General features: G+C 39.9%; 2 protein-coding genes across 4 annotated transcripts; one reads left to right on the plus strand and one right to left on the minus strand.

The window, feature by feature from the left end:
- Positions 1-1,427: 1,427 nt before the first annotated feature.
- Positions 1,428-2,851, minus strand: LOC121595605 (enoyl-CoA delta isomerase 1, mitochondrial-like). 3 transcript variants are annotated; one of them, XM_041919689.1, is made up of 4 exons: positions 2,832-2,851; positions 2,322-2,569; positions 2,093-2,239; positions 1,428-2,021 (listed from the first exon to the last, which is right to left on the minus strand). In XM_041919689.1, exons 2-4 carry the CDS (start codon positions 2,556-2,558, stop codon positions 1,554-1,556), a joined length of 852 nt encoding a protein of 283 aa, XP_041775623.1. In that variant the 5' UTR covers positions 2,559-2,569; positions 2,832-2,851; the 3' UTR covers positions 1,428-1,553. The 3 variants fall into 3 exon arrangements, with proteins under 3 accessions (XP_041775623.1, XP_041775622.1, XP_041775624.1); XM_041919688.1 differs by lacking the exon at positions 2,832-2,851 and adding an exon at positions 2,712-2,825; XM_041919690.1 differs by lacking the exon at positions 2,832-2,851 and adding an exon at positions 2,633-2,664.
- A 6,549-nt stretch (positions 2,852-9,400) lies between these two features.
- Positions 9,401-13,429, plus strand: LOC121595606 (ornithine decarboxylase antizyme). Its single transcript, XM_041919691.1, is given in 4 exon segments — positions 9,401-9,875; positions 10,411-10,531; positions 10,533-10,581; positions 10,701-13,429. Coding segments are annotated over 4 exon segments (762 nt in total). The 5' UTR covers positions 9,401-9,777; the 3' UTR covers positions 11,195-13,429.
- Positions 13,430-15,124: the final 1,695 nt, after the last annotated feature.

Consider the following 15,124-nt stretch of genomic DNA (forward strand, 5'->3'; position numbering starts at 1 on the left):
CAAACAATCCATCTGGTGGCAGTAATATTTCCATGGCAACGCATTCGCTTGCGGTGTTTAAAACCGTCGACATAGTTGATGGCCACTACGTTTCAATGCAAACGATTGCGTTTTATCTTCTCATGTATTTTATTTTTATTTTTTTACTATTAATAATTAGTTAATCACTACACAAATTCTTCTAAATTTCCTACGCTATTTCATACAATAATTCCTACGGTAATTGCTACGCCGAATTGTTAACCTATTTCTTCACTATTCATACACTGCACATTTACTATCGGGTATGGTTTGTCGACTGGAACTGGAATTGTATCTGTTTCAGACCCAGATCAGGTATCGTGAATTGGAGTTTCAACTGATTGAGAAATAAATGTAATAGTGAGCTATTTCTGGATCAGTATGGGTTCATGATCAGTTACAGGGCCAGTATAGGTTCATGGTAGGTTCCAGGACCAGTATGGGTTCAAGACAGGTTACAGGGCTTGTTACGACGAAACCGTTCGACACCCTTGGCGTTTGAGCACCTCTGATGAGGCGAAAGTCATACAGGGCGAAGGCTAAGAGAAACGCAACTAAACGGAGTAGAATGTTGTCCGGAGAAAAACAATCCATCCTACAAGGAGAAAGGACCAGCGACGAAGCCAACAGATTTAATAAGTATAATTCAGTTTATCAAAGGGACGATAAAAGTGAGCATCCCAACAGGGCTGTAATGGGTTGATGATTAGTTCCAGGACCGGTATAGTTTCATGATGGATTCCAGGACCGGTATGAGTTCATGATAGGTTCCAGGACCCGTATGGCTTCATGATCGGTTTTAGTACTGGTATTGGTTTATGGTAGGTTCCAGGACCGGTATGGATTCTTGACAGGTTCCCGGACCGATATGGGTTCATGATAGGTTCCAAGCCCGTGATGGCTTCATGGTCGAATATAGGATCGGTATGGGTTTATGATGGATTCCAGAGCCGGTATGGGCTCATCATAGATTCGATGGCCGGCATAGGTTTATGATAGGTTCCAGTGTAGGTATAGCTTCATATCAGTTCTTGGACAGGTTCAATATCGATCCCAGGACCGGTATAGGTTCAGTATAAGATCCAGGGCCGTTATGGTAGTACTGCAATACAGTACAAGCATCTATTGTTCTACATCTATTATTTTTTGTAGCGACAGATTTGTTTTCATTTTGATCAAAACTTTTGCTTTAGGTGTAGCGCGTTTCTCTCTAGTGCACTGTTTATACGTACTGTAATTGACTGAAGCATAACATAACTATAAGTAAACATTGCATATTCAAGGATTGACCTATTTTAGACCCTTTTTGTGTGCTTGATTAAGTTTGAACTATCTTTTGCAGATCCCTTAATATAGTCATTTGTTTGAATAGTCAATAAAAATAAAAATAAAACACATTTTTCACATTATAGTTTATAAAAAATGTATATTTCATCCACTTTCAAGATAACAAAAAAAGAGTTACAAGAAAAATGCTAAGTGGGTGTAGCTACTCTGCTCAGCTGCACGACCCTTCCCATACGTATTTTGTCTCATTTTTGCGCTTTCTTCTTCAGACTTTCGAGGTAAACTTCCAGCCCTTTTTGAACGGCAGGCTGATTAACGGCATAGACAAAGAGATCGATATCCTGGGAGCGGTTGTCTTCCAGCTCGACGATGTCTTTGCTGCGCAGCGCTTGCTTCGTCATTGCACGTGCCATGGGAGAAATCTTGCGGAAGCGATTCAGAAAGGCGGTGGCCTGTTCCAACGCTTTCTCTTTGTTCTCTGCAATCTCGTCGATCATGCCCACTTTCAGTGCTTCATCCGTGGTGTACATCTTGCCTAACGTCAGTGCTAATTCGGACTCTCGTCGGGAGATGGTGTTGCGAAGCGATGCTTGGAACCAGGTCGGAGCCACAATACCCAGCTGCGTTTCGTTCAACCCGATCGAATAGTTAGGACACATCACGCGATACTCACAGCAAAGTGATAGCAAACACCCTCCGGCAGGTGCATGACCCTGTAAATAAACAAAAGAAAGTTTTGACTGTGTAATCCACTTTTTCGCGTCCGGAATCTTATCACACGCACATTAATAGCAGCCGCAGTTGGAAATGGTGATCCGTACAGCTTGAACCACACATCTTGAAGGGTAGACCAAAAGTCTCTCAATCGTTCCTGGTTCGGTTTGTACATCTCCATGATGTCCAAACCAGCACTGAACACGGTGTTCGACGACTGTAAGAGATACAAAATGATCAACATCCAATCTCAACAGCATGATCACAGCATATGCGAACGGAATTAGCCTATTTCTTACCGAAGTTAGTATCATTCCACGGGATTTGTTATTTTGTAGATCATCCAGTGTTTGCGAGATAGCTTGTAACAATTCCAGACTTAAGCTATTTACCGGTGGCCTATTTAATGTAACAGTGGCATACCCCGTTTTATCGTCCACTTCTGTGATTACCAACTTATTGTTGCCAGCTTCACTGCTGAAATTACGGGCTGCTGGAGCCACCATACGGGAGGAACGTTGCAAAACACGCAGCATCTTGGAAAGTGCTGAAATGGAACAAATTGGTTCACGGTAGGTAAAGGAATTGTATCGTTTTGATCAAGGGTTACCCGTGTTCGATTTGGACTTTGGACTTCGGCTCTTATCACCAAATAAGAAAGCCTGACGGTAGAAAAAAGTAAAACCTACCTTATTAAAATCAACTTGCTAGTTAGAGTAGTGCTACAACTTCAAAGCAACTTCAACGTTAGAAGCACATCAACTTAAAATCGCACCAAAAGAAACTAAATTTTTACAAGAAATACGTACCTCAGAAGGAGCATAAAATGTAAATAAAATAGCTGTCAAAATATCATCGCATTCCGCAGAAAATGTTACATGGGACTGGATACCCTAGTAACAAAAGCAGCATACCCGTTCGAGATAGCGCACAGTTTTGAATGAACGTTTTGGCTGTGCTCTGTTAGCCATCGAACAAGAAAAATAAACAAGACTCTGCTCAATAGGTGCTCTAATATGTGTTTGAGACGAAAGAACTCCGTTCGAGCCAAAGCCTTTTAAAACTGAACACACAACGACAACTCTAACATTTGTTGGAGTAACAAACTCAATATTATGGAGTTTTCGAGAAATAGACCTGTCATGGAATGGCGCCCTGGCACCAATCAAATATGAAAAATGTATGGGATTTGATGGACTCAATTTTAGAAATCTTTCACACGGGGCCAATGTGACAATTCACGCATTCAACGAACCTAGCTCATTTCCAAATTTATGAATGAAAATCAGGCAGTTCGTGGTGCTTGCGCACTCTACAGGTTTGAACTGAACACGAACTTTATTGGTTATGCATTCAAACCAAAAACCAATAACTCTGTTTAAGAAAATCATTTTTTTTACTGTTACAATTTCTTGATTTCATTTATCTGTCAAACTTAAACCTTGGTATAAAAATGCCTAGGGGGCAAGTGTAATAATGCTTGATAATTGTTCTGTCACCTTTTACATTCATCAATTAATTTATTGAATTTCTTGGCTTTATCCGAAAGAATCATTCGTTGTTTCCCATTTTTTTTTAAATCACGGAATTTTAAAATCACGATAAACAGGTTATTTTTCACTTTAAATGCTGCCGAAAATAGGTACACTACCGAAAACTAGTACAGTTACCCTAGAAAGCGTTCAATTGTTGATTGCCGACTGCAGTTCATTCGATGTTTTTTCATCTGCTTTATTTGACGATGAACTTGTGACTTTTTGCTCCTTGGGTCACTCTTGGAGGTTGATAATCGTTTGACAGCTGGCACGTTCACGTATTCTTAAACACAAAGTTGTGCAAGCAAGTGATGATTTATCCCCGTGGCTACAGCAGCTCCAGAATTAAAAGTAAAGAAAATCAACAACCATCATTCTCCAGCAAAATGCCGTCGTTAAGTTTTAACATGCGGTAAGTAAAAACATTTAGAATTGTTTGATATTTGTCGTAATGTAAAATGAAAGGGGACTACGTGTTACGGTACCAAGTGTGAATGGTGGTGGAAGATTTTTTTTTTTGCTATTCAGTTTTCTTACCGAAATGTCCTTCTAACATAAACAAAGAAAGCAATTCAAGCAAAATTAAAGATATTGCTTTTCCAATACCCCGTAAGGTTGATAAAATTGCTTAGCGGCGAGGATTCCGTTTTATTGCTACTGGAAATTGGATCGCCATCGTGAAGTATATCGCCATTTTGTTTGTCCCGTATGCGCCCCCGATATATTGTGTGTGCGTGTGAATTGGTACGATTGTGTTGGTTGGTTACATCGCGAAAGTTTTTTTTTTTTTTTGTTACCAACCGGAGTCTGCGTACGCGCACCCAAGGGAAGGGAAAATTTGTAATGTTACTGATGAGTTTTGTTTTGTTTTTCGCAGTGACACTAAATTTTAAATCTCAATTTTACAGTCATATAACTTGTGCGCAATGTGTACACTGAGGCATTGTAGATAAGGGTTGGAATTTAAAGCAGCAAGTTGGCCTAGGTCGTAATATAATATATCATTAATGTGCAGAGGCATCTGTATTAGTGCACTGCAAATTGTAAGTACTTTCCTTTCCTCTCCTTTGTTCTCGACGAATGATGGGCGCATGATTTCTCTCAGCTGTATTCCAAAGGATGCGCGTCTAGATGATTCGATGCGTTGCCATGGAGATAAGCTTCAGTATGGAAAGAAGCATTAGAACAACGATGATGCAAAATTTCACTTTTTTTATAGAGAACTGCATGGACATCTGTTGATCACTGTGATCGGAGCCAGGCACTGGATTCCAGAAAATACCATTTCCTAAGACGTCACCATCTCTATAGTTGACCTAAGCTTGTCTAAGTTCATCAATAGTACTGCACGACGCCATTCCACACTAGTTGAGCGTGATTACATGTATTCTATTTTTGGAACCGCGTTGCAGGGTAATATTCACGCGACATGGCTCGCTTTCGATGCATTACGCGTTTCGTTTCGTGATCGCGTAAATTTGTTTGGGTACATCCGTCAACAAAATAGTTCCATAGTAGGTTAAATTGAGTTATCAGCGAAGATCAAGAAGCAAGATTCAAACTGGAAGTATTTGCCCTCAATTACGATCACTCAGAACGACACATCATCAACATGTGTCCGCCTGTTCACAATTAGTCCAATTGATCGAACAATTGATGGCACAAACAGTATTTTAAAAAAATCTTTCGCCCCCTTCCCACTTGCCGTAAAAACCGATTTCCATGAGTTCTAGTCGGATTGTTGAACGTTCCAGACGATCGAATCTCGTTTAATCAAATTAGACATTGATCGATTACTACTCTACACCGACAGGATGAGTGAATGTAGAGGCACGATGATGAAACAAGCTAATAATAAGTAATGTCCTCGTTATCGATCTTTAGACTGTCTTTTATAGTTATCATACGACAATTCTTTAAATTTGATGTGCAATATGTACAGTTTTGTTGTGCTCCGCCATTGCGGTGCAACCTTTTGCCCAATCCGTATGTGCATGCAGTCACGTGTAATTTATATGCCATTTCCTGTATTGTGTGCTCTTTATCTTATCTGGCAAATACTATGTCGACTCTTCATTAATTTGCCACTCATATTAGTTTGAGCGTTTTGTTGCCATCGATCGTTCATACCAACCTACTCCAGCACGCTTGCTATCTTAGCCAGCGTATCTCTGCCGGGGGCGAAACATTGATAACGAATGTATTACTTTTGGAGGAAGCAAAACAACAAACCACTTTTCTCTTTGTCATCGCTCCAACTGCGTCACACAAACGAGAAGGTGCGCGCTGTTGTCGTTTGGAGGATTGTGGTGAGCTCCTCCTCGCCATCGGACCATATCCATCCATCGCATGTTTTGACATGGAGCGTTCCTCCCGCTTTCCCATGTGGTTCACCTTGAAGTTTCGCGGACGTTCGCGCTTTCACTGCACCAGTTTTTGGCAAGTTTGTTATACCACAATACACGTGCCCTCTGGTTCTTTATTAGATCGTCCATATGAGGTGCGGAGGTTGGTTCACATTGTATATAAACATTCTCTTTTCAGACAGATTAGTTTTTCTTACTTTGAAAACTAATTGCACGCCCAATTTCGAGGGCTTACCGTGTCCGAATACCCACAAAATCGCAGGCCAATATAAAGAAAACCAAAACAAGTTGTGCCAGGAAGTAAATAATTCATTAAAAATGTATTTCCTGCCTTATCCGGGCCTTCAAAACAGAACCACCCGCAACATGGCAAAGAGAGCGTTTGGAACTATTTTTGGCAGTAAAATAAAATGGTTTGGCTGTTGAATTTTAAGCTGCTCACAACAGCCCCTCCCCGCCTACGTCATACAAAGTAGATGTTTAATTTTAAATGCGCTCACACATACGCACGGACGCGCTATGGTGGGTCCGTTAACACAACGTTAGTGTAAAACTTCCCAAGCAATGACGTTGAAGACACAAACGACGGTGGCTTAACTTTCTCACGTGTACAATGGTATGTGTGATGGAACATAATACAGAGGAACTTAATTTGATCGTTCAAAGATGAAAAGAAACAATATTGAAAATGGCAATACAACAAGCCTTTGGTATTTTGAGTCGAATGGAGGAGGGTGGGTGCCGTGGAATGTTTTTAGATTTTAGAATATCACGTGTTTTGTATCGCATCAACAACGCAGATTTGAAGAGCATTACTTCAGGGTGGCCACTCAACCGGGAAAACCGGGAAAACCGGGAATTAGCCGTGAATTTTATTTTTCCGGGAAAAACCGGGAAAAACCGGGAAATTCTCCCAAAAAACCGGGAAATTATCACAAACTTTTGCTATCACTGTTTATCATCGTACTAAGTGTATTTTCTATTATTGGGATGTTTCGTATATTGTTTCCAACTTACCACAGGCCATCAACATGTGTACAACCAATGTGTAAGGACAACATTTAAGGACAACATGTAAGGACAACAACAGGACAACAACTTTTTTAAGGTTATGTGATGACATCTGTGAGCCGGTCTCATGGTCGTCAACTCGTACGACTTAACAAAATGCCCGTCATGGGTTCAAGCCCCAAATAGACCGTGCCGCCATACGTAGGACTGACTATCCTGCTATGGGGGGAAATCAATAAGTCACTGAAAGCCAACCCCACAAGTGGTGGGTTGGCAGGCCTTGACCGGCATCGGTTGTTGAGCCAAAGAAAAAAAAAAGATTACATCTGTAAATCAACAATTGATAGCCGATGAAAAATATCTTGGCCACGGGTTAAAGTCTTTACACGTTAGTGTCATGATGCAAAACCATCAAAAAGCAATATTTGTAATTTTTTTTTTTGTAGTTTTTTCATCAGTTTTTTGCTCATAAAAAACTTCCAAAAATATAAAGAATGCATATTTAAATAGCTTAAGATCCATAGTAGCCAAATTAGATCCACAAACGAGCGCATGATTGAAAATTAGTTGGTACAAATTTGATAGAAATCATGCCAAAAATGGTTCTCAAATGTGTTGTGACACCTCCAGATTGGATACTATATTTTTGAATAACTCACTAATAAATTTTATCCAGTTTTCATGACAAGCGTCCATTTGTCCTGTAATGCTCGTGTTTACTTACCATCCTCTACATAACGATTTTTGAAAACGTATGACATAATAATTTGGAATTGAAGTATCGATAAAACCGGCACACGAAGCATAGTGAACCGGGAAAACTCCAAAAAAATTCGATAAAAACCGGGAAAAACCGGGGAAAAACCGGGAAAAACCGGGAAATTTAAATCCTGATTCGAGTGGCCACCCTGTTACTTACACCTGGCTCGTTTCTTGTACTATAAGGCTTCGGTGTTTGTTTTGCACGTAAATTGGCACAAGTTCAAGGTAAGAACCGGCCGTGTCTTTCCGCGTGCGTTTAATCGCACCCACGTGTTATCCACACTGGGAAGATACTGTTGACCCCGTCAAAAACAGCATACCACAGCCCGCCCCGCTCTCCGTCGGTGCCGGAATATTGCCGGTTTATTTTAATTCTTTCGTCCGCTCGGTTGTAAACTTGTAAAAAAGAGACGGAAAACATATTTCGCCATACGCCCGGCTTGAATCGTTGAAAAGGTAGTATCGTTTTCTGCTCTACTACAGCTGCAATTCCGCTTAGTTGGTAGTATCTGTGCTTTTCTAAATTTATCAAATAAAGTTAAAGCTAATAGCCATCATACGGTGTGCTCTTCTATCTGTATCTTTGATGTGACCACCCTGTCTAGCGTGTAATTTTGACCTCTATCAGCCTCGGAAAGCTTAGCCTTTTAACGATACATTGATTTGTTTTTAAATGGTGTGTAGCAGTGCTGTTGTTGGTTTGGTTGATGTGTTGTGTTAGATGCATACCAACACTCCACCACTACCACCACCACCATCACCAGAAGAGGAAAAGGTCGATCGTGCCCCGTGCTCTGTTGTTTATATTTGGCAGGGGAATGAACGCCGCGCGCTCGCTCTCTTGGACGAAATGGCCGAACCTGAAATCAGGCAAGTGCGCAATTTGCTAAATGACACCGAGAGAAGAAGACAGCGAAGCAACGCAGCGCAGTACTTGTAGTAGAGCCACTCGTTTACTCGCACAGTCAGTCAGCCAGACAGAGGGGGTCTTTTTGCCATCCATACTACTAAAGATTGAGATAAAAATACTCGAGAATGACACATTTCTTTTCTTACGTGTGGTTCTGGTGGGTTTTGCATGCAATGTCGAGGTGCGCGTTGTTAAATGCGTAGTTTGCTTTTAGTATTACTTTTCCGCGAAATGTATTTTAATATTAATCCAAAGAATTTAGTATCACTTTTCACCATGCTAGGTAGTACAGGTTTCGTAAGATTTCTTTCTAAAATTCATTCCTTAAAAACCGGAAGGGCGTCTTTATGGTATACTTGTGAGCATACGTAGCAGTGATTCGCAAAATTAAAACGGTTGCAATATATTTTCAAGTCTGTGTAAGAATTTGATTTGGAGGAGAGGATTTGCTTGCTTGCAAAATGTATCCACGGTCACACCACCGCGTTACCCTGCTCTTCTACATACACAAACATTCTATCAAAACCAAAACATCTGCAGATCGTACTGTAGTTGTAGCCCTCGGGTTATGTGTGCGCGAGTTTGGCTGTGTTTGACTATTCTGTTTTTACTTATTATTTGCCATCCGAATGTGACGTGAAGCTCTTTGCGAAGCGGACAATGTAGTTGTGTTTTCGTAAACACACTCTCAGCGTATGGCAAGCATCCTTCGTTCGATACTACTGTGTTGGCAGGAAAAAAGCATATACACAGCACTTTTTTGCAACCGTCAATGTGTTGGTGATGAAGGTTTGTTCGAGGGTGATCATGCGACGCCTTGGCTCGCGGGAAAGACAATCAGTCGGCGTCTGTCCGAGAAAATGAGCGCTATTATATTCGATGAGATATTGCGGTGAAGCCATTTCGAAAGATTTCCTTTGAAGCAGTTTAAAGTGTGACTGGTTGTTACAATTTTGTGTGAAAATTTGTCATCATATTTGCAACCATTATTCCATCGGAGCTACCAACACTTACAGTTTAGTGCTGAAATCTGTTGTAAAAAATAAAAGAAGCACACAACCGGCAAACAAAATAACTTTCAACCGCAACAAACGCTTCGAACCACCGTGATCGTGTGTGTGTGTTTTTGTTTAATTTGCTGTGTAAAGTTTGAACGTTTGAAAGTTTGAACATGAAAGTGCCAACTTCTGCATTTGTTGCCGCCGCTACTGAGGCCGATACATCTGAAACGGCAAATTCTGGCCGTACGATGGCGAGAACTATGACAATGTAAGCTTACTTCTATCGCCGTACATCAAACAAAATGATTGCCAATTTGGAAAGAGTATTAATAAACAAACATAGCTGGAATCGATTAAATACCCCAACGGGAACGTGTGATTCAAGATGCACTGCATAATACTTTCCATGTAATCACCAGGGTTATGTAAAGATTTGTACTATCAAGATTGAGTGTATAATTTCAACCACACATTCGTTTACATAACAGCGTGTAGCGGATCTTAATCGTATAATATTTACCGTATCTGAGATTACCCCTGCAATAAAGCGGTGTTCGCTTGGTGTGACAAAATGCAAATTTTTCGGAATTATTCACTAATACTACTCCTACTACGCGCATGACCTCAAATTTATTGCCCTGTTTTTTTTTTTTAATAAACGATCGTACATTAGCTATGTACAATGAAGAATGATACTTACGAATTCTAAGATGTCTTTGTCTGTCATTGATTTATTATTCTTTGTTCATTGAATAAACTAACGTTTATATGTATTCATTTATTTATTATCTATATTGTTTCAGTGAGCCAAGTCTTAGTAGTAGTAATCGTACCAGTAAACGTACGATTTCCTCTTCCTCCTCGTCGTCGGCGGCCTCCGACTCTTACTGTGTTTCGTTGGCTGTAGGACCGCTGTGGTGGTCCTGATGTCCCAACAATCAGGACCGATCACGATAGGGCCTCTCCCTTGAAGGGTAAGGATTATTTTCTCCCCGATATATTTTCAGCAGGACTGAAGAGGCCGCATTGCTGTCCAAGTAATTTTACACAACTAACAATGCGCTAACGCAACTTGTTCCATTGTTGTTTGCAGAATACAATCGCAAGGATTCTTTCGATTCGACAACGACCACCGCTTCCTCTGAGTACTACGATCTGGATTTCCCCGAATCAACCGTCGACTATTTGAACCATCAGGAGGCAGCTGTAATTCAAGAAGTGCTGAGCCAATCCGCTCCAACGCCGATTACTCTGAAGCTCTTCGTAACACCCCAAAAGTGCAGCAGCTGGGAGACGGTGTTTAACCCAATCGAAAACATTCTGTACGTGTCGCTGCCGTCTGCAATGTCGCACGAGGCGTCGAAACACTCGTTCATTTCGCTGCTCGAATTCGCCGAAGAGAAGCTGGAATGCGACGCCGTCGTACTGTGCATCCGCAAGGACCGTCTAGACCGCCCGAACCTGGTACGAACGTTCTCTTTTGTTGGTTTTCAGCCGCTCAGCCCGAAATCGCCGCTAGCTCCACCACATATCGACGAGCAGCAGAAGAATGAGTATCTCTTCATGGTCTACAGCATTGAGGAGTAGAACACGGTCGGAAATCCATTTCACCATGATCCGTCTTACTATCCGTCATCAAGGATCATAGTATCACAAAGGAAATGCGTGCGTGGGTACTGTTGTATTAAAATGAAATTCGTGTCTTAGATCGGTATTGCTGTGTGTGTGAGTGTTACAATATTACCATCAATAGTACCAAGCAACGATCGATCTGGATGTGAGCGGCAACAACATCATGCAGTGCTCTTAAACGATAAGAACGAAGTTGACCAACTGAGCTTCGGTTGGTGGCAGAGACCGTTGCATTCCAAATCGGTCTGGTCAAAATTCGTTCGTTTTGATACAATAGTATGATACATAGTTTAACGCAAGTTTGAAATGCTAATTAGAAAATACGCATACATTCTAGATCATCTCAATATGCGATCATCACCATCAACGAACAACCATTATGCTTGTTGAATGGTTTCTTCAGTGAAAAATCCACCATTTCACACCCATTCTTAACGAAGCTATCGCAATCATACATATAAAGTCCAAGAAGATAACATTTCCCTTTTCGAAGATTACAATACCAGCTAGGTTCTTCACAGCAACACTTTACATGAATGGACGTTGAAGAAACTTTAGTGCGTACGTACAGTACAGTAGAATACCAATGGGAAGTAAAATATTGAAACAATGAAGAAAAGCATCATCAGAATCGGTATCACGATCTAACCAGTCGAAATACTTGCGATTTGTAATTGTTTAAGAGATATGCTACTATCATGTAATCAACAAAAACATTCAAAAAATAACTCAAAAAAATCATAAAATTGAAAAAAATACCAAAAAAAGAATTATTGTTTAAAACATTTTGCAACAGTTTTTCTTTCCCACGTCAACATTGAAACACAACTAAGATAAAAAAACGAACTAACAAAACGAAAAAAATAACTGTCATTCAAAATGCAATATTATGGATTAGATTTGTCAGAAGTAAAGTAACAGAGTAACAGAGAAGTAAAAACAGAGGTGTCAACATGATGTAAACAAAATGCCAGCTAGGGCTTGTCCTCAAGATACATGTTTTAGAAGCGGCGTAAATAATCAACACAACAAAGATAACCGGGAAAAGGAAAGTGCGAAGGAAAAGCGTCGACTACGAGATAGAAGACTTCTTCGGTGCGTGGCGTATAGCTAGTGCCAATGAAAGAGAGAAGAGCGTAGAGAAAAAAACCGACCCGGAGGTACGATTTCCCTCGTAATGCAAGTTGAACGATCATACAGGTTTGTTGGACGATCTTGTCCCGTATATAGTTGCACTAGTTGCGTTGGTTTCGTTATGTTGTCAAACTCAGCTGATATTTGTCTCTTTGTGTTTCTTACTTTAATTTCTGACAACCATATTACAACCAGTACTTACTGAGCGTTGCAATGTGTCTACCCTATCAAGAGATGACCTTAGCAACTGTTTCGTTTACCGATGAAATGATATATTTCTGGCACGTTTCCACAACATTTATTAGATTTAAGCACTTACGTTATACTTATGTAATACATAATTTTAATTTTTCCCTTCTAATATTTCAATGAATTTGCTAAGATTCCACCACCGATGATGGTATTGTAATGCTTTGCATTGTAGCAAAATGTTCAACAGTTCCTCTCTGCATCGACACACATTCAAGCTTGTGGAAACCTATACGTTTGTAGGGTAATGGTAATCGATGTATGTTGTCAGTATGTGTTAACAGTGCAACAGCTTCCAACCTTTTCCTTACAGACTGTGTAAGTATCATCAAGCGAACAATGAAAACGAGGCAGTAGAATCTGTAAACTTGTAGCAGAAAATGTTTGAAACAACTTGAAACGAAAATGGGAATGTATCTCAAAATAAAACAAGGGAAAAAGTAAGCATGAATCAAAAGGCTAACACCTTGGATTGAGACAGAAAAAGGAAGGATGAGAGAGGGGATGATTTTTCGAAACAATTAAAAACACCACGTTGTTGTTCTCGTTTACTTCTTCCCCAACTTTATATGTTGTTAATGGGTTTGGAGGCAGGAAAGTACTGTACGCAACCCTGCATATATATTATTCTTATTACTATTTTTATCTATCACAACAAAGAAAACATATAAACAAAGAGCTTTTTTTAAATACACTTTAAATTTCCATACGATTGATTATCTCGTGTTTTGTTTGAACTTCTTTCTAAAGACATTGTGCTTGATAACAATTGATACGAAATAAAATTTGAAGTGAATATACTTTTGACACATCATTCGTTTCTTTCTTGTGCAGCGAAACAGTAACAAGTTAAGTTTCAAAAAAAGTTTGTTTTCACTCTCGCTCCGAAATAAATGTGATGAATAACTTGTAGGTAATATAATTAATCATTTATTAATTACACAGACACAGATTGTGCATACCAACACCGGATAAAAGTTACATACTCGTTATGAATTCTCCTAAATGATTTCAACAAAATCATTCAGGAGCGATAAACCCTTACTTTATATTTCTGAGTCTCTACTATTGCTTTTAGCTCGTGATGTTCGCACCTTCATCTTTCAGTATCGTATCAGGATCGTTCCACGGAGTGTATGGAGATAAATGATCAACCACAAAAAAAATTAAGTTAAGAAAGTTGTTACTGAAAATCAAGTTACTAGCTGTAACTGGTCATGTTTGTTCGGCTCATACAGGTCAAGCCAGATCTTTAAGCCGGATAGAAAAGATATCATTAGTCTGCTACTTTTTATTCTCACATTAGTGTTGGGTTTCATGAATATTTCGTTGAGATTCATTCATATGAATCTTCAGCGAAGAGTGATTCGAATCTTGAATCCACTGTTCAAAGATTCATGAATCTCCAAGGATTGGAGTTAATGTGGTGGATGAAATTCTACTTTTTGAAACCAAAATATATCATTAGGATATTTTAAATATTTGGTTCAGATTTTCTTTTTTCCATCACCCACTATACCACATGGTGCTATTCATGAAAAATCTTCCACCATACCCCATCATTTACCATCTTTAATTGTGTAGAAATAAGAAATATGAAAATACATTTATAATGCGCATAACAGTTTACATTTACTCATCTAAAGAGTACCCTTATCAATTAAGTGAAGAAAGTGGTATTCCGAGTGGTATGCATGGTTTCCGAAATTTTCATAAAGTCTCAAAGTCAGAAAATGGGTGAAAATATGGAAAAATATGAGTCCGTCTTTGAGGAGCCGCCAGCAAAGAAGAACTGAAACACATGCTACATACTCGGCCGTATCGGGGAACTCGTTCGTTCCCGGGAACGTATGCCGCAACGCTCATTTTCACTCATTTCATAGCCCTCTATGATCAAACATTAGAAAACCGTCTAGGTTTTGTTATGTCCAATCTAGTGGTACAACCTTGTTCACTCATGAGCGACGAACGAGCTCCCCGATACGGCCGACTATCTTCGAAAACACCTCCCTAAAATAGCCACTATGAGTAACTTACTGCTCACTTCGTTAATCGAACTTTTAAGACTTAATGTTGAAATCGTCGTTGAAATTAATACACCAATTTTTCCTGTCTCGTAATCTACTGCAGTTTCATTGAAATAACTGCCAAAGTTCTTCGCGGGCCGGATTCAAAGGGTTCGGGGGCCGTATGTTTGACATGTCTGCCCTAGAGATTCGTGAATCTTTCGAAACTCATGAATCTTTGAAGATCCAAAGATTGGATGTCCAAAGATAAATGGAGATTCATGAATCTTTCCAGTAGAGATTTAGATTCAGTGAATCATTTCAAAGATATTCAGCCGTACGGCTGATTCAGCCGTACCGGCGAACTCGTTCGTTCCTAGGAACGTTCGTCGCGACGCTCATTTTCGCTCATTGCATAGCCCTCTAGATCAAAAATTAGAAAACCGTATAGATTTTGTACTGGCCAACCTAGTGGTACAACTCTGTCCACTCATGA

The sequence above is a fragment of the Anopheles merus genome, chromosome 3R (genome assembly GCF_017562075.2).
Source record: "Anopheles merus strain MAF chromosome 3R, AmerM5.1, whole genome shotgun sequence".
Lineage (NCBI taxonomy): Eukaryota > Metazoa > Arthropoda > Insecta > Diptera > Culicidae > Anopheles > Anopheles merus.